This window comes from Gekko japonicus, unplaced genomic scaffold (genome assembly GCF_001447785.1).
Source record: "Gekko japonicus isolate JY-2015 unplaced genomic scaffold, Gekko_japonicus_V1.1 scaffold225, whole genome shotgun sequence".
NCBI lineage: Eukaryota > Metazoa > Chordata > Lepidosauria > Squamata > Gekkonidae > Gekko > Gekko japonicus.
Window position 1 is genome coordinate 1252832 of NW_015174280.1, and position 19567 is coordinate 1272398.

Consider the following 19567-nt stretch of genomic DNA (forward strand, 5'->3'; position numbering starts at 1 on the left):
GCAGTTCTGGAGGGCTCACTTCAAAAAGAATGTGGACAGAATGGAGCAGGTGCAGAAGAGAGTGACGAGGATGATCGGGGGCCTGGAGACCAAGCCCTATGAGGACATGCTGAGGGACTTGGGAATGTTCAGTCTGGAGAAGAGGAAGTTGAGGGGGGACATGATTGTTCTCTTGAAGTCTTTGAAGGGCTGTCACTTAGAGGAGGGCAGGGAGCTGTTCCTGTTGGCAGCAGAGGAGAGGACTCGCAAGAATGGGTTTAAATTAAAGGAGGGGAAGCTACTGGCTGGATCTTAGGAAAAAGCTGTTAACAAGGAATCAGCTACCTGGGAAGGTGGTGAGCTCCCCCCACTGGCAGTCTTTAAGCACTTGTCAGGGATGCTAGACTGATCCTGCATTGAGCAGGGGGTTGGACTAGATGGTCTGTATGGCCCCTTCGAGCTCTGTGATTCTGTGATTAAAACAACTGGCCAGCTCCCTGGTTTGTAATGCTAACCAAAGGCCGTGTGAAACAACATAGCCTTGCTTGCCCTGTGTAATGCTGGGAGGTCCTGTAGGGCATGAACTTCCCCAGGGAGCTGGTTCCAGAGAAGGGGGGGGGGGCAGCCACTCAAAATTCCCTTGCCCTGGTGATAGACAGGCAGGCAATTTGCGGGCCAGGCAGCTGTAAAAGGCCCCGGGATGATGATCTAATGATATGCTTGAAAAATGTCATATGTTCCCACTCCCACATATTGCACAATTTTGCACCAAAAGCCAATTTTATTGTGGTACAAATGCAGCTACCTGTTTGGGATTGGTCCAGCTTGCTTGAGTTTCCTTCTTGAGCTGGTTAACCCGTTTACAAGTTTGACCATCACTGAAGAGTTGAGTCTGAGAGCTCGGAAAGGTGGTGTGAGAGAGACCTTCCAATCAAGGGATGTAGGGTTTGGCCACGGAGAAACTATTTTACCCCAGTTTTAGCAGCCTGTTTGAAACCGGGGGAGTGGTGTGGCATAGAGGAGACAGAACAGTAACCAGAAAATAGGTAGAACTTGTTTTCTGCCTCCCTTAGTTATACTTTTGATAGACCTCAAGGAATAGCAAAAGGGGAGCTGGAATGAAGACAAGTAAATCACTGAATGGCTCAAAGGAGTCTTCAGAAGTGGAAGGTTCCTCATCTTTCTGTCCCCGTGATTCAGCTGATTTGCTTGGGATTTGGGGAATGAAAGTGCTTGCCTACCTGCATTGGTAGCCACCATTATGTGCTTTCCAAGAATGAAAGAAGAGGGGGGAAATAGATCTCATACAGCAGCTGTTGTGCTGAGGATTCTGCACTGCAGAATTCCCAGCACAGAAAGGAAGAGTCGCTTCTGGAAGGGCTGATGCCTCTTCCCTTGAATGCACTGTCTAAAATGCCAAAGGTGGTAGGCAGGTTGCTCAGAACATTCCTTGAAGCTGTTTTCCTAAGTGGAGGAGGCATCAGAGAAATGTTCTAAGGCAAATTCGTTTTCTCCTTGTCTCTTGCTTCAAACCACAAGGTCTGTTGTTAAGTGACTGAGTCCAGGTTGGAGAGACTCAGCATGATATAAAACTGTCAGACTAGGATCTGAGTGACACATAGGTGACCTTGGACCAGTCACGCTCTCAGCCTAACCTACCTCAGAGGGCTGTTGTGAGGAGTAAATTGGAGCACAGGAGAATGATGTAGTAAGCTGTTTTGGATACCTTTTGTAGTGGAAAGCAGAGTCTAAATATCTAATAATAATAGCTTCTAAAGCAGAAACATGCCTTTTGATCTTTTTATCAGGGTTGTTTTGATTCATTTTGACTTCACTCCACTTTGAGCTGTGCTTGGGTAGAAAAACTGTTGAGAAGTTGCCTAAATAACTGAGTAAATGAAATGAACAGATATGCTACTAATACTGTATTTACTCAAATGCAAGAGTACGTCCCCCCCCAGTTATTTAATCAAAAAGGGGGGTTGTCTTACATTCAAGTTACAGCTACGTCCAATAATAAAACCCCTTTTGTGTGTAACATTTGTGTGTGGGGGGGAAGATGTCTTATATTCAGGGGCTTCCTTTTGAAATGAGTTTGCAGGGATGCATATACATGTGCACCATTTTTTTTCCATGTTCACTTCAGTTGCGCTTATTGTTTTATTTATTTACTTATTTAATCAACTTCCACATTATTTTTCTCCACAGTCTGGACCCAAAGTGGTTTATGTTGTTTTCCTCTCCCCCATTTTGTCCTCACAGCAACCTTGTCAAGGTAGGTTAGGCTAAGTGTGTGTAACTGGCCCAGGGTCACCCAGCAGCCTTCCACAGCAGAGTAGGGATTTGAACCTCAGTCTTCGAGCTCTTCGTCTGAAACAGCACCACTGCACCACACTGGCTCTCACCTGGGGAGCTGACACAGTTAAGCACAGTGCTGAGGTGTCCTGACTTGGAGCCAAGGGGAAAGTCCCAAGTTCTGTTGGAAGTGAGCTAAACTGCTCGGTAAACCACCTCATGGTGACCCTGAGTCACATCAGACGTGAGAGGTGCTGACCTTTTTGCATGCGTGATGCTATTTACAGTAGAAACCCAAAGCCTGTCTTATGTATTTTTTTCTTCTTTATTATAGTGGAAATAATAGCTCCGTTCTGCACTATGGCCATGCTGGAGCACCAAATGATAAAACAGTTGAAGATGGAGATTTGTGGTGAGTGCAGACACTGGGGATTTATCCTCTCTCATACAATGCTGTGCATATACTGTGACTTTAAAAAAAAAAATCACTTCTGTATCCAAGAAATCCCAATCCATGATCAAGAAAATTGTAACTTTAGTAATAATTATATTTATATATATGATTATATATTTATGTAATTACATATTTACATGTAAATTACCAAAAAGCAGGTTGGTATGTGATCATTGGTATAATTTATTGCTGTTTTGCATAATTCATTCAGGGTTTGCCTGTGGGAGGGGCAAGGATGCTGAAGCCCCACCCCTGATCACAGGAAATCTTTCTCAGCCACTTCTGAGATTGAACATGCACTTCCAAGCAAAAATTAATAATCATGAGAATCAGAAACTATTGTCTGCTTTTTAAAAATGAAAGCCCCAGGTTCTTAGGGGACTGAATTCTGCATCCAATGCGAAATTCATGTTGTTTTTTTACCGTACTGCTGTGAAATTGTGGCATTCACAGCCCTGACCTGGCATTGCCAACTCTGGGTGGGGAAATTCTTGGAGATTTGGGGGTGGAGCCAGGGGAGGGCAGGGTTTGGGAAGAGAAGAGAACTCAGCAGAAGTTAATGCCGTAGAGTCCACCCTCCAAAGCAGCCATTTTCTCCAGGTACTGATCTCTGTAGTCCGGAAATCGCTTGAAATTCTGGGAGATCTCCAAGCCTCACCTGGAGGCTGGCAACCCTACCCTTACCACAGCTCCACGTGTGAACCCCTGTCGCATTTTCCTTCCATATTATTAATGCAAAGGATTGACCTAATACAACAAATTTCAGGAAATGATGACATATTTAGGAGGCCAGTGGGAATAGCATGAACGGGCAATCTGAATCTTGTTTCGAATATTAGAACAAGAGAAGAGCCCTGCTGGATCAGACTAGTGGTCTCTCTAGTCCAGTATCTTTTTTTTTGGGGGGGGGTGAGTATTTTGTATGTATGTATGTATGTATGTATGTATGTATGTATGTATAGGCCTTGAAGTTATGGTGACTTCTGGTGACCCCTAGTGGGGCTTGGACGTTTCAGAGAGGTGGCTTGCTATTGCCTGCCTCTGCGTCCCGGCCCTGGTATTCTTTGGAAGTCTCCCTTCCAAGTACTTGCCGGGGTCGGCCCTGCTTAGCTTCAGAGATCTGATGAGATCAGGCTTAGCCTGGGCCATCCGGGTCAGGGCACCTCTAGTCCAGTATCTTGTTTCACACAGCCCCTGACCAGTTGCCCTGTAGGGGCAACAAGCAAAGCGTAGTGGCCAAAGCTTGATGCTGCCTCCCTGCACTGGTATTCAGAGGCCGACTGCCTTTGAATATGAAGGCCCCCCTTATTCCCTATGGCAAGGCCTTCCTGCACCAAGAATGAGAGGGAAATGTAATCATTTTCTGTGGGTACTTGGCTAGTGTTTAAGAAATTCAGGCTAAGAGCGGAAGGACAAGAGACCTTTGGGTCATACCGCTGGGCATGCCCATACCTTAAATAGCCGTGGAGCAGGGAGAAAGAGTTGTAAGCCCAATGTTACGTCATTGTTGCTATCCAGCAAGAGGCCTCTTCACCAGTTTTCCTCCCTGCCCGTGGTTGTTTCCTCCTCCTGATGCTTCGTTAATCTGCACACTCGATTTCTAAGTTTGGCTTCTAAACTCCATGCTTATGGCTCAGGTGAATTATATGGTGGCTTCCATCCAAGTGTCCTTTCCATTCTGAATTGGCGCTGGCAGTGTGGTGGAAGGGGGTACACATGATGCCACCAAATACTGAATCAGATCCTTGGTCCATCCAGGTCAGTATTGCCTACTCAGCCTGGCAGTGGCTCTCCGCGGTCTTAGGGGGAGGTCTTTCCCATCACCTACCACATGGTCTTTTCAAGTGGAGATGTCAGGGACTGAACCTGGGACCTTCTGCATGCCAAGCAGATACTATGTCACCAAACCATGGGCTTCCTCCCCTACACAGCTGAGAGGCAAACAATAATAACTCTTTCCTCTGCGGCAACTTCAACTCCAGTGATATACATCTGCATCGGAGTCCCCTCCCCCATGCGCTTTCCCATTGGATAGATTATTGAAGCCACACGGCAAGCAGTTTCTTGGATGGCAGGCAAGGGGTGGGATCCCGTGGATCCCTTCCTGTAGTAGTGGCGGTCTCATTTGGCTCAGGGACTCTCCCACTGATGCAGAGCTTCCTTGCGGTGGAGGACAGCGCCGACTCTGGGGTTGCCCATTCCTCCAGTTTGAAAGGCTGACGCAGAGAGATATTCAGAGGGTACATTTGGTGAGGGTATTCAGAGGGTTGCATAGAAAGAGAGCACCTACTTTTCCGTGTTACTAGCATCAGTTTATATCTCAGTTTTGGAAGTGCACAAATTAGCTGTCTGGTGACGTATTAAAATTCCATACATGAGCTTGCAGGAATCCAGCAATCAACTCCGAGAACCACGATTGGCAGATAATTTTTGTTGGTTAGCACCTTTCTAACAAGAAATGTACACATCCCATATTAATGAAGCCACAGCTCAGAAGTCAAGATCTTTCCTCACTGTCCTAATTAGTTGTCAGCTACGCTGCCATTGTATGTGGGGAGGGGTAGGAGGCTGCAGGGTGAACGTCTTAATGTGCTGGAATGTTAACTTTCACTCCTCCTTGCTGAGGACTTATCTGTTTTTCGGGTGCCTGACCTTGGTGCTTCACGAGCTTTGCTCCGCCTGGGAATGTGAACCCCTTAGTTTAGGCACAACCCGTTCACACCTCTGATTGGCTCGGCTCCATCGGGGACCCCACTTTGAACGCGATATAACTTCTCCCTCTCCCGTCTTTAGAGTTAGCTCTAACACGGAATATATGCAAAGGTGACCTGCCTTTACTGTACTCAATAAGCTTGATCCTTTTAAAGGAACGTTGTTGAGACTGATTGCTGTGGGACTCTGACATTAGTCCGATCAGTTTCAACTTTTTAAGTTCACTGGTTTTCTAGAAGATATCTTGGGGCCTAGTCAGTAGTCTTATCACTTTTACAGGGACAAGGCAGTAAAGTGGCTGCTGGAAGCCACAGAATAACCTCTTTTTAACAAGCTCTGTCTAACTTCCAGTTTTGATAGTAGTAGATGGGTCAGGTGGGTAGACTGAAATGTCCAGCAACCCTGTAAGCTTTTCATGAAGGAAAACAAGACTCTTCAAGCTTTAGGTCAGATGTTGAGTCAGGAGCTCATCGCCCTTTAAATAACAGATGTTATATGTCTATAAGAGTCTAAATCCAGATCCCCAGACCTACACTGGAAATGCCATCCATGCTGAGAACATGAGGATTGTTGCCAGTGTTATTTATTTGGGAGATTTCTATTTTGCTTTTCAGTCAACAGGTTCTCAAAGTGAGTGACCAGTAACAAAACAATGACAATATACAGTGTAAAACAAATCTACAGCCAGTCATCAGGCCAGCTGAATCTATATCTGTGGCCAAATTATATAGAATGGCCCAACAGCAAAGACTTACACAGATAAATGCCTTTAAATTCAGTTGGTCACTCAGGGAGGAGAGAATTCCTTTTTAGCACAAGCAGTTTCGGGGACTTTGATTCCTCCTCTTCCTGTCCCGTGTCTCTGATACCAGATAAGTTCCTGCCATGTGCTTGCAACTCTGTGGGTCCCATGTCTGGGGCTAGCTATCTTGTGGATCTTAAAAGATCCTATCACCTGTGGAACCACAATAGTAAACGCATATTCAGAGTCTATCACCGGACCAGTACAAGAGGGAATCACGGCCAGATTTTCTGCAGCCAGTAAAGGCTTTCAGTGGTTTTGATCATCCCAGTTATCACCCCAAAATGCTATATTGTAAAGGTGTAAATTAGACACCTAGTTAATCGCTAGGATGTGGAATGGTATAGTAGAGCCCGATCTTGGAAGCTAAGCAGGGTCAGTCTTTGGATGGGAGACCACTAAGGAAGACTTTGCAGAGGAAGGTAATGGCAAACTGCCTCTGCTTAATCACTTGCCTTGAAAACTCTGTGGGGTCGCTGTAAGTTGGCTGCCAATTGACAGCACTTACACACACAGAGACACACACACAGTTAATAGCTGCTTTGCCTGCATTGCTGATTTGGTGTCCTGGGATATACAAACCTGTGCCATCATAAAGCTGTACTGAAGAGTCTACTCTGATCATCCTTATCTGGGGCTTCTGCTCAGCTTCTCAATAAAACCTTTAATGGCTCCGGGGGGCCCTCTGTTGGAAAACCCTTGCCACACAGTCATTTTTCTCTCTGGCAAAACTGGGAGTGAAAAGACGCACATTCGAGTTATCAGGCTTGCCCAACAAATGAGTGTTGATAACTGAATTGTTGCAGATCTTAAATACGACTTCAGCATATTTCTCTTGGTCTGACTGTACATCACACACACGCACACACAAACACCCACACACCCCGAGAGAATGAAAGGTCTTTCATTAAAACCGGGACCTGGGCCTGGCATTGTCCCTTACTCCGCTCCCCATAACTAGGTTGTCTAAAGCAGCAGTCCTTAACCTTTCCAGATCTCTGGGACATACTTTTAACCCCAAGCAGCAGCATCTAGGACCCATGGAGTTGCAAGTATGTGGCAGGAACTTGCATGACGTCACAGGCACATCACAGGAAGAAGAGCAGCCAAGGTCCAAACCTGCCTGTGCTTAAAAAAAAACCTCTTCCACCACTGAAGGCTCTTGCCTCTCTGTTCTGCTGCTCCCCTCAGTGGATGTGCAGTCACCTTTGGTGTCTACACATACACAACTGTAGCCAGTCCTTCCAAAAAAGCAGCCCCCCCAAAAGTCAGTTATGTCGGGTTCAGTGACCTGCCTGGGTGTCCCGGCCCATGTGCTGGGGGATTCCATCAGACTGGATTTTATCCTAAAGTTCTCTCTGACCTGGTAGAGTTGTTCTGATGGACTGAGTATCCAAGTAGGGTGCATTTCCAGTAGGCAAATGACAGCCACCTTCTGGCTCCCCAGCACCATATGCCGTAGATTTACTTTAAGGTGTCAGGGTGTTTGTGTCTCTTATTCCAGGAGGGGTTCTGGCAGTATGACCCAGGCATCTTCCTTTCTGCTTGCTGAAGGGGAGAGAGCTATGTACCTGCTCACTGCCGCTTTTTGGTGCCACCACTGTGGGTGGCGAGAGGATAATATTTCAGCTACCAGACTGTATCCTAATCCCATAGAACTATGAGTCCTTGAGGGATGGGTTGAGCAGTCCCTGCTTGTCTCCTTCCTAGTAACGTCACAATATATCCTTTGTAATGTCACAGAATATCCTACGCAGAAATCTATCGACAATTTTTTATTGTTTCCGAAACAGGATATCCTTCTATACGGAGCACCCACAAAGCAAACAGTAGTTTAATGCCTTTAGGTAAAGGTTTTCCTTGCTTGAAAGCCAGTCGAATCTGATTCTAGGGGTGCGGTGCTCATCTCTGTTTCCAAGCTGAAGAGCCAGCACTGTCCGAAGACATTTCCATGGTCGTGTGGCCGGCATGACTAGACGCTGAGGCACACGGAACACTGTTACCTTCCCACCAAAGCGGTACCTATTTATCTACTTGCAATTTCTTGCTTTTGAACTGCTAGGTTGGCAGGAGCTGGGGCCAGAGACGGGAGCTCACTCCGTCATGCAGCACTCGGGTCTCGAACTGCTGAACTACCGACCTTCCGGTCTGCAGTTCAGCATCTTAACCACTTGAGCCACCGCAGCCCCTTAATGCTTTTAGGACTAACGAAAAAGACTGCACAAAGTAAAGGCGGTTTGGGGGGAGGGGGGGTTTCCACAGAACGCTTCCAAGCCTCTGACCGGGCCTGAAGAGTTCTCAGGGATGCAAAAGCTTGCTCTCTACTCTGGGACTCTTGCTGGGCCCCATCAAGGCGTTAGACTGGCGTCACTTCTGGATCCCCTCCCCCCATGAACTCAGCGTAGAGGCAACGTCCATTCCTTATAAATGATCCAGTTTGATTTGATGTAACAATCGCAACGCATGTTTAAACATCATTTGGTCTGCAGTCTTCCTCCCCTGCCCCTCCCAAGATGCAAAGCAGCACCCGATTGAAAGGCCTTGCTGGTGTCTCCTCCAAGCAGAACACGTAGTTTCAGGGGGACAGGGAAGTGGCAGAAAGAGCCAGGAAGCCAGGCAGGCATTCAAACAATGCGACAACAGGGCCGGCTTCAGCATACTGTCGGGTTGGGCAGCTGCCAAGGCCCAGGTTTTCTGATGGGGCCCTCAGTTACCTCCCACCCACCCACTTGCCTCCCCTGTTGCCCATCTGTTTGTTGTGAGCCCTCCCACCACCCACACTTTCAGGTGCATGCACGGCTCGGCACAGTCCGGGAAGAGTGTGTGAGCACCAGGAGGACTGGAGAATGAGCTAGTGGGTGGGGGAAGGATGGATGGTTAGGCGGTGGGGAAGGACAACACAGGCAGATAGGCAGGGTAATGTAAGTGAGAGGGCACGGTGGCAACCAGAGGAAGAGAAGAGATTGAATTTATACCCCTCCCTTCACTACCCAAAAGAGTCTCAGAGCAGCTTACAAACTCCTTTCCCTTCCCCTCCCCACAACAGACACCCTGTGAGGTAGGTGGGGCTGAGAGAGCTCTGACAGAAACTGCCCTTTTTCAAGAACCGCTGTGCCAGAACTATGGCTTGTCCAAGGTCATCCAGCAGGTGCAAGTGGAGGAGTGGGGAATCAAGCCCGGTTCTCCCTGGTCACTTTCTATCCAGGGCCCACCAAACCGTAGAACTGGCCCTATGCAGCGAGATTATTTTGAAGCAGAATTCTTACAGCTGTAGTCTCCAGTGACAAAGATGGCTTGATCTAGAACTGCTGGCTGTTTCCTCGCCTCTGGGAAAAGCGTCTCTGTGATTTGGACATGTGTTGTGGTGGCTCAGCTCCGCCGCAAGGCCGGGTAGAGCGCCGTCTCTGTTCTCGCACAGCATGTGACTTTTCCTCCCTTGCTCTGCAACGTACCCTGTTGAATAATTTGAGTCACCGCACTTTGTTCATGGCGCGTTGTTCAGCACTGCTTGTTTTTTGGTTGATTTGGGGACTTTTGTTCCAGCATTTCTTTAAAATGCTCAGTGGGGTTTCTCCAACATCTGAGGCAGAGCAAGTGAATATTCTCCCAGCCCCAACAAGAAAGGATGTTTTCTGCACATCCCGACTGCATCGCGCTGAATTTGAAGCCCGGCTCTGCTCAAAAAGAGATGAGGCAGCTGCTTCAGTCGCCGCTTTTGCATGATACGTTCCCCTCTTATTGCTTTTGATAAACACACTCTGGAGGAAATTCAGCGTTGAGTTTAGCGAGCAAAGTTTGGCAGGTTTTCTAGCCTCCAGCAGATAATCTCCTTTTAAAAATAACATTTGTATACACTTGCTTTGCGGAATATTAATACTGTTTGGGTTCGGTCTGCCACATGCCGCTCAGTAAACACAAGCGCTTCCCATTCAGAGCCATCGTTTCCTTTTTAAAAAGTTTTACAGGGCTCTCGGAGCCCTGCGTTGATGAACACAAACTTCCCAAAAGGGTAGGCAGGTGACAGCCCTCCAATATCTTTGCTAACTTGATGGTTCCAGAGAGTCTGATGCCTTAAGCCTCCAAGATCAGAATCTTTTGTGGGGCGGTGGGGTCTGATCTGTGGATGGAGCCCAAAATGGAGGGGGGGTTGGGTATCCTTTATCTGGCCCACCATTCTAGTGCGACCCAGTTACAGTCAGTCATCATGATAATGTCCCAGGTAAGACATCTCAGAAATGAAGGTGGTGTTTCTTTCTTCATCTACCTATCCATCTCGGGCAGAGATGTCGAATTCTTATGTTACAAGGGCCAGATCTGACATAAATGTCGCTTTGTTGGGCTGGGCCAGTGTGCCATAAAATGTTAAGTACTGGAGAGACAAACTTTATAAAGGACAGCAACCGGGAAACTCCGAGCCGGTGTGTCCTCACTGCAGGGCTCCATGGGCTGGGGGGTACGTGCTGAGGAACACCCCCATGGGTGGATTGGAGAGCCAGCAGTGCAGTGCTGGGCAGATGCCCCCATGTTGCCTGGAGGGAGGGCCAACCCATTCCCCAGCCTGCTCCTGGCACCAATGCTGTGAGCCTAGGCCCCAGGGTAAAAAGGCAAAGTGCCTGGATGTTGTGAGCTCCCTCCTGCCCCGGAGACAAGTTGAACTACCTCCCCCCCCCCGACATCACCTGCAGAAGCGAGGGGGCAGTGGCCCAGGCGCAAGGCCACATGCACAGTGGGGCCCAGGCCGAGCAAAGGCCAATAAGCTGGAGACGCTCATGCAGCCAAGGTCACCAGGCAATCCATGGTGGGGCTGGGGGTTCAAGCCAGAGACCATCAGCAAGCTGTGCCACCCTCATGCGGCAGCTGCCACCCCAGGCTGAAGGCCGCCGGTACACCTGATGTGGGAGTGGGCATTGCATGCATGTGGCAGAGGCCCCAGGCCATCCAGTGACTAGTATAGCTGGAGACCCAAGGAGGTAGCCACCTATAGCTGAAAGCTGCCTGATGTTCTATGGGGGAGGGAAGCCTGGCAGCCAAGTCCCATGCTTGGTGGCAGGACTAGGCCCTTGGTGTGTGGAAGAAACTGCTGAAGAACACCCTCCGTGTTGCATGAAGGGGGGCGTGAATGCAGAGGCAGTGCTTGCCACAAGCAAGCCCCGGCAGAGGCTCCTCTGCACCCCCCACATGCAAACGCCAATCCCTGGAGCTGCAGGCTGAGTGGAGAGGCATGTGACCTCCCCTTGGAATTGTGAGCCAGCACCAGTGAAGCTGTGGCAGCTCCCAACTTACCAGTGAGGCTACAACTGAAGTGAAGGGGTTCTGCTTGACCTGCAGATGAGGTTGTTCCGCTGTGCTGAAGCCACAGTTGGTGTAGTTCTGCCCACTCCCCCAAGCAGCCTTCTGTTTCCTCTGTTGCACCAGTTGCTCGTGGGCCGGATAAGAGCCCTTGACGGGCTGGTTCTGGCCCCCGGGCCTTACGTTTGACACCCTGATATAAGGTAACCATTCAGCTTTATTGAATGAACTTTCAAAGAGGCAGCCCTAAAATACCCACATGTTCTCATTCTATCTTCTGCTATGCAGTAAGGACCTGCCAGCACCCTCCTCCAGGTAGGCCACTGCTCGCTAATCTCCCATGGGTGTGAAACACAGAGACTACGTCGAAGATAAACAGGTTGCTTACCTGTAACGCTGTCTTCGGACAGCGCTGGCTCTTCGGCTTTGAAACGGAGATGAGCACCGCAACCCTACAGTCGGACTCGACTGGCTTTCGAGCAAGGGAACCTTTACCTTTACCTGTAACTGGTGATCTTCGAGTGGTCATCTGTGCATTCACACCACCCGCCCTCCTTCCCCGCTGCTGTCAGCTTTTACATTTTTCATAGGGGTTGATTCGCGGTGGTTTGAAGGAACTGGCGGGATGTCTGCGCCCACCCCTCTGGGCATGCGTGGTGGGGTTCCTGCGCATTCCCGAGGTCTGGGCGCAAAAATCCGTTAAAGAGCTTGCTACAATGCCGATCGATCCAGCGCGTGCGCACTAGATCCCATGGGTGAGAATGCACAGATGACCACTCGAAGATCACCAGTTACAGGTAAGCAACCTGTTTTTACATGTCCCCAGTGGGCCAGAGAGCTCCCCAGAGTCCTTTCAGGTTGGAAGGGATTATGCAGACAAGTCTAGGCTTCCTCTCCCTGGGCACCACGGTTCGTGTCCAGATCAAGCCCACACAGTCCTCACAAGTACAGAGCTCAAGAAACATATCTCTTTGAGTCAGCCCAGGGACTTCCCTGAGGGAGGACGGACATAATGTCTAGTTAGGCCCTCAGTTGTTCAGAACAAGAGAAACAATGCAACTGGATTTATCACAGCATTAACCTTATTGAGTTCTTGGCACTGGCTGATACCAGACTCTCCCAGGAAACACATGTAATGTTCTGGCAAGAAGATCCGAAGTTCCTTCTGCACAAGGAGCTCCTGGGTCCAAGCTGATGCTGTTGCAACATAGGTGGGAATCCCGTGTGCTCTCAGCAGGGACTCAGGAAATCTTATGGAGAGCAGAAATGTAACCGAATGTAGCACCGCTCACCACTGCTCTCGAAGTATCCCTGGCCACCTCCACACCCTTCCAAGAGGGGTGGATTGGCCATTAAGGCCATGAATGACTGCTGGCCGCAGCCCCATGGAAACCTCCCCTGCCTCGTTTCCCCCTACAGGGCAGGGAGCCGGTCAATGACGGGGCTGTTTTGCCTCCCCATCTGCCCTTGCTCTCCAGTCACAAGAAGAAGAAGAGATTGGATTTATACCCCACCCTTCACTACCCAAAGGTGTCTCAGAGCGGCTTACAAACTCCTTCCCCTTCCCCTCCCCACAACAGACACCCTGTGAGGTAGGTGGGGCTGAGAGAGCTCTGACAAAAACTGCTCTTTTTCAAGGACAGCTCTTATCAGAACTACGGCTTGCCCAAGGTCATCCAGCCAGGGGCAAGTGGAGGAGTGGGGAAGCAAACCCGGTTCTCCCAGATTAGAGTCCGCGCACTTAACCACGACACCAAACTGGCAAGGATGCTCACCCCATATTAGTTACGCCGAGGATGTCGAGATGACATCATGGAGCTGTTTCCCTTACAAAGTGCCAGCGGGTTGCCAAGTGCAGTTCACGGCCCCCTCTAGCCACATGTTGGAGGGAAGGGTTGTCCATAGAACAAATAGGGAACAGGCTGCCCGAGGAAAACATGGGTGTCCTGCTGCGGTAACAAAATATCCACATAACGGGTCTTGCATAGTGGGATCAAGATTTGTGTGCAAACGAATGGACAAGGAATGGTGGACTCGGTGCAGCACCCAAGTTACTGTCACTAATTGCTCGAACAATACAGTGACTAACAGAGCAGTGGGCTTGAGACCCATTCCTGGAAGAGGCTGAGAAGGTGCTCTGTTGTCAGCAATCGGAACTGAGCGTGGGTCCTCCCCCCTGTAGAGAGGAATATGGAGCCAGACAGGAACACCTTTCACAATTCCAGGTGGTGGTTTGTATATTTAATGCTTTGGGGCCAGGGTACCTGAAGGACCCTCTCCTCCTGTACCAGCCAGCCTGTCTGTTAAGATCTGCCTCTCGAACCCTGCTGTCTGTGCCCCTACCTTCACAGATGAGGTGGGTGGCAACTATGGACAGGGCATTTTGTGTGGTGGCACCTTGCATTTGGAATGCACTCCCCCTTGTGGCTCACTTGGTGCCTGTTTTCCTTTCTTTTTAGGCTCCGGCCCCTTGTGGCTCACTTGGTGCCTGTTTTACTTTCTTTTTAGGCTAATACACATCTCCTCCCTCCCCCCGCTTTTAATTAGGTGTTTTATCTTACCATATCTTTAATGGCCTACTTCTGTTTAACGGGTTTTTTTAAATCTAGCTTGTGTCGTAGTATTGTAGTTTTTAATTGTAAGCGACCTCAAGCAGGGCTCTGAAGAGGCGACACAGAACTTTCCTAAATAAATGGTGAATAAATAGGTAGAAAGAAGAGAGACTCCTGACAGGGCCTTTGGTAATCTCCTAGGTGCTCCAGCCTGACCTGGGTATCCCAGGCTAGCCCCGTCTCATCATATCTTGGAAGCAAAGCAGGGGTGGCATTAGTCAGTATTTGGATGGGAGACCACCAAGGAAGGTTCAAGGTTTTGTTACACAGAGGAAGGCAAAGGCAAACCGCCTCTGTAAGTCTCTTTGCCTTGGAAACACCAAGGGGTTGCCATAAATTGGCTGCACTTTTTTTTTTAGATTAGTTTTTTTTTTAGTAAGGTCAAGATAAAGGTTCCCTTGCTCGAAAGCCAGTCGAATCCGACTCTAGGGTGGCGGTGCTCATCTCCGTTTCGAAGCCGAAGAGCCAGAGCTGTCCAAAGACGTTTCCGTGGTCATGTGGCCAGCATGACTAAACACCAAGGCGCACGGAACGCTGTTACCTTCCCACCGAAGTGGTACCTATTTATCTACTTGCAATGTCTTGCTTTCGAACTGCTAGGTCGGCAGGAGCTGGATCTAGAGACAGGAGCTCACTCCGTCATGCGGCACACTCGGGTCTCGAACTGCTGAACTACCGACCTTCCACAGCCTGCAGTTCAGCGTCTTAACCACTTGAGCCACCGCCCCTCCTCTTCTTTTTTAGTACCTTTCAATAAAATCAGATCCTGCCATGATTTTTATGGCTGCAACTCAATCAGTCAATATGGCTAGTAGCCATTGATAGGTTTATCCTCCATGACTCTATCTAATCCCCTTTTAAATCTCTTTATTCCTGTGGCCATCACTGCATCCTCTGTCTACAAATTCCACATTTTAATCACTCTCTGTGTAAAGTATTTCCTTTTGTCCATCCTGTCCTGTCTTAGTAGACGACCATTTCCCCAGGAGACGGCTGCCAAGCCGGAGAGGATGTCGTCCGTGACCACGAGTGCTTGAGTTCTTCCCTCTCCGTGCTCTAAACGCTGCCGGTTTTCCCTTCATCCTGACTGCGTCCTGTAGGCATTAAGGTTTTGCCAGCAGCTAGGGAGAAGTGGTCCTTCAGTGTGGGTTCCCTGACCTGGCATTTTCTGTGCTAGTGTGGGGTTTTTTTTAATTGTGACTGCGTTCTGTCCACTTGGCATGACTTGCAAATAGGATAGTTCTATAACAGCATTTGAACATGTGAACCTGCCTTACACGGAACTAGACCCTTGGTCCATCAAGGTCAGCATTGTCTATTCAGACTGGTGGCAGCTCCCCCCAGTCTCAAGCAGAGGTCTTGCGGGGAGGGCGGGGTAAAAATACCTAAATAAATAAAAAAATTTAAAAAATAAACTGGAGGTGCCGGGACCTTTGGCGTGCAAGTAGATGTTCTGCCAGTGCACCGTGGCTGTTCCCCATTTAATGTAACAATGGTAAAAGCATTCCAAGATTTAGCAGTGATATTGAACTTCCTTTATCTTGAGGCTCTCTTGGTCTGCAGACTGGTGATGTTGTGCTTTGGGTCCAGTCTCTCTTGCCCATTCAGCCACGGCCTAGATGCAGGGGTGGCTAGGGAGGTCTGAAAACAGGGCATCTGGCTGTCCAAACGCAGACCTCTAGAGAACAGTGTGCTTAAAATATTCAGTGCAAGCATTATTTTTGACCCGACGGGGGCAGTGTTGCATTAGGAAGGGAGAAGTTAGCACTACCTTTTCGAGAAACTGGATTCTGGGTGCTCCCCCCCCCCACCCCCCCCCCCCGGCCTCACAGGATATTAAAGCGTTTGATAAGAATCATAAATTACACATGGTTCCTAATTTTAGAAGCCATGGGGGGGGTGGAAACCCTTTTCCATTTTTGTATGCTTGTACTGGGTTCTGGCTCAGGGCTATGCCCTTCAGGAGTGATTTTGCTTTTCTCTGGTACGCTTTGCAAAGCTTTTTGCTTTACCTCCGAGCTGACCATAAAAGCCTGCCTGCTTGCCCACCTGCATTGATTCAATTTGCCACACATCAGTGGATTTGACAGGCTGTTTGCCCACAATGGATTGTTCTGTGCTATAGACATTTCGAAAGGGGGGGGGGCAGTTTCAGAAACTGGAAAACACACATAGAATTTTCTGTTGTAAATTTACTTTCTATGTTCACATGAACACACGAAGCTGCCTTATACTGAATCAGAACCTTGGTCCATCAAGGTCAGTATTGTCTACTCAGACTGGCAGCAGCTTTCCAGGGTCTCAGACAGAAGTCTTTCACATCACCTCCTACCTGATTCTGTTTAACTGGAGATGCCAGGGATTGAACCTGAGACCTTCTGCATGCTAAGCAGATGCTCTGCCACTGAGCCACTTCAGAAGAAGAGCTGGCATGAGTTGAGCTGGATCAATAGCCAGTGTGGGGTGGGGGTTAGAGTGTCAGACTAGGAGCTGGGGGACCCAGGTTCAAATCCCCATTCTGCCATTGAAGCTTGCCAGGTGACCTTTGGCCAGTCACTCTCTCTGGTTGTAGTGGTTAGGAGTGCAGACTCTAATCTGGGAGAACCAGGTTTGATTCCCCACTCCTCCACGTGCAGCTGCTGGTGTAACCTTGGATCAGTCACAAGTTCTTTCGGAGCTGTTCCCTCAAGAGCAGTTCTCACAGAGCTCTCTCGGCCCCACCTACCACATGGGGAGTCTGCTGTGGGGAAGGGAAGGGAAAGGAGATTGTAAGCTGCTCTGAGACTCCAAGTGAAGGGTGGGGTATAAATCCAATCTCTTCTCTTCTTCTCTTTCTCTCTTTCATGCTAACCTACCTCACATGAAGGGAAAGGAGCGATGTATACCACTCTTTGCTCTGTGCAGGAAGTAAGATATAAAAGTCATAAAGAAAATACGCAGATTCTGCAGTGCTATGTATACATAAGTTCTTTTGAGTTCACTGTCATTTACTGCCAAGTAAACATATGCAGGGTTCTGTTACAGGTATCCCTTATTTAAGGGCTTGATCCAAGTGCACGTTGCCAAGCAGGGTCAGTCTCAAAGGCGTTAACATTTCCCAGGATTAATGTTTGTGGTTTCTTTCCCCTTCAGGTTTTCCAGTTAATAGGGGAAACCTTAAGATGAGTTCAGTGAACTGATTCAAAAGCCTTCTTTCCTAATTGGCCCGGGTTTCTGCTCATACCAGATTAGCCACATTCCATCAGGACCTTTAAAACCTTCTCACCCTAAGCAAAGGTTACAGATTGCAAAGCAAAGGTTTCCATTTCTTTGCTTCTCCTCTTAAAGTTCCAAACTATCCTTCTATTTCTGGGTTTTCCGAATCAGGCATCTTGGCTTAAGAAGCTGAAGGCAGCTTAGAAAGCTATTGCACAAAACAACTCAGAATACGCACAGGTCAAAAAATTATTTAAAATGTCTACCTCTTCCATTCTTTAAAAGCAGCAGAAAAGCAAATCAGGATTTAGACGATTCTCCGTTTCAGTCGTTCTCCTTGTATGGTTTTTACACATTCTGGGTTGGACCCTGCAGGTCTGTTCCCCCTAGCTGAGCCTCTTGTGTCTAAGGCTGGTTCTTTCCGCTGGAAGAAAGCTCTTCCAGTAGTAGAAAGGATCTGTAGGAGCTCACCGTCTTCTCGGAGGACAGGCAAGAGAAAAAACAAGTAGGTAGAGCGATCTGGGGGCATTTCGTGCTCAAGGATCGGAGTAGATTTGGGGATCTCGGGAGAAGGCTGAGAGGACTTGAGGACCACCAAAAAACTTACTTGGCAGCGTCAGCCACCGCCTAAGGAGGGAGTTGGCTTGTATAGCTTCTGCAGGTGTGCTCAGCATTGCCATTTCTTTGCATCCGCTAGATATTAGAACAATGCGGGGTTAGTAGGTGCGTACTGTGGAAAAAGCTACAGAAGCCTCCTCAGTGGAGGGAAAGCTGGATCAGGGGAGAAAGAGTTGAGGGTGATATTATGACCAGGAAAATACCAATGCGAAACAGCACCCTTCAGGATCCAGTAGGAGCATATGGGCTGACTCTGGTGAGGCCGTGGCTCAGTGGCAGAGCATCTGCTTGGTTCAATTCCCACCATCTCCAGTTAAAAGGACCAGGCAGTAGATGAGGTGAAAGACTTCTGCCTGAGACTCTGGAGAGCCACTGCCAGTCTTGATGGACCAAAGGTCTGATCCAGTATAAGGCGGCTTCATGTGTTCATGTGACCACCCACCAGCAATTGCTCCTGACCCTTTAGGAAAGGCTGCTGGGAGGATGGAGCCCCAAGCAGTCTTGTGGCCTCAGGGGAGCTTGCCATTCCAAGATGGAGCAGGGTGTGGGACTGTTCCTAGTGCCACCCCCCAGTCCGGGTGCTACACTTTCCTAAGTAGCTTCCTTTTAGCTTCAGGTCACTCAGATCCCCCAAGGCACCAAAGAAGCATCTGTTTACCCACAGCTGCTTTTGGCCTTGAGACAGAGAAGTGACACTGTGCCACAGCGACTCAGTCTGCTGGGCAGGCCCCCCCACCCTGTGTCTGTGCTGATGGCCCCAAGCACCAACCGCACTGGTCCCGTCCTGCAAAAGGCCACTAAAGCCTGGTGCCTCTAGTCCTGCAAAGAAGGGGTACCACTGCCAGGCGAGGTCTCCAGGCTACAGTTATCCCGGCTGCTTGGACATCTGGGCTTGATTGCCGCAATGCATTCAGTGCGGGGACTGCCTTTGAAACGAGGTTTTGAAACTGAAACTTCTGCCATTGTTAATTAGGTATTAAAATTAAATTGGTTAAGCAGTTCCAGAGGTGTTAGGCTATTGCAGCAAAAATAGCAGTTGGGACACCTTGTCTGCTGCACCTCTGGATTGGGAGTAATTGCTCATAGCTGCAGCATAATCTGCTCCCCAGCAGAAGATAGGCCAGAGTCGTGGATCATGCAGGGATGCAGTGGGCAACTTCCCCTGTTGGTGATTGCTTTGGAACTTTTACTTTTTTGGGGACTTGTGGCACAGAAGCCATTCTCTCACGGTGCACACGTTTTAGGAACTCCAAAGCTAGAGAGCTGGCTAACTTTGGGGCATCATAAACCTTTGGTGGCCTCTGCGTTGATCTGAAGTTGGCCAAAGCCTTGGATGCACAAAGGTCATCTGGAAGAGGCAGCCATCTTGTTTCCCAATCAGCAGACAATCAGGCTGCCCCTGCAAAGCTGCATTCCCTTGGCCTTCGATTTGTGTTTGTGCGTCACTGGAAAGAGCACTCATCCCTTGCCTCTCTGTTTTCTGCCAGTGGGCAACTTCCCCTGTTGGTGATTGTTTAGGAACTTGAGGACTTGTGGCACAGAAGCCATTCTCTCATGCGTGCACGTTTTAGGAACTCCAAAGCTAGAGAGCTGGCTAACTTTGGGGCATCT

The 19567-nt window shown here is 48.9% G+C and overlaps 1 protein-coding gene across 1 annotated transcript in view; it reads left to right on the forward strand.

Annotated features, from left to right (window-relative positions):
- The window catches only part of PEPD (peptidase D), a 226760-nt gene that overhangs the window by 170936 nt on the left and 36257 nt on the right, over positions 1-19567 (forward strand). Inside the window, exon 11 of the mRNA XM_015423842.1 lies at positions 2609-2686. Within this exon, the coding sequence (XP_015279328.1) occupies positions 2609-2686 (78 nt within the window). The remainder of the gene's footprint in view (positions 1-2608; positions 2687-19567) is intronic.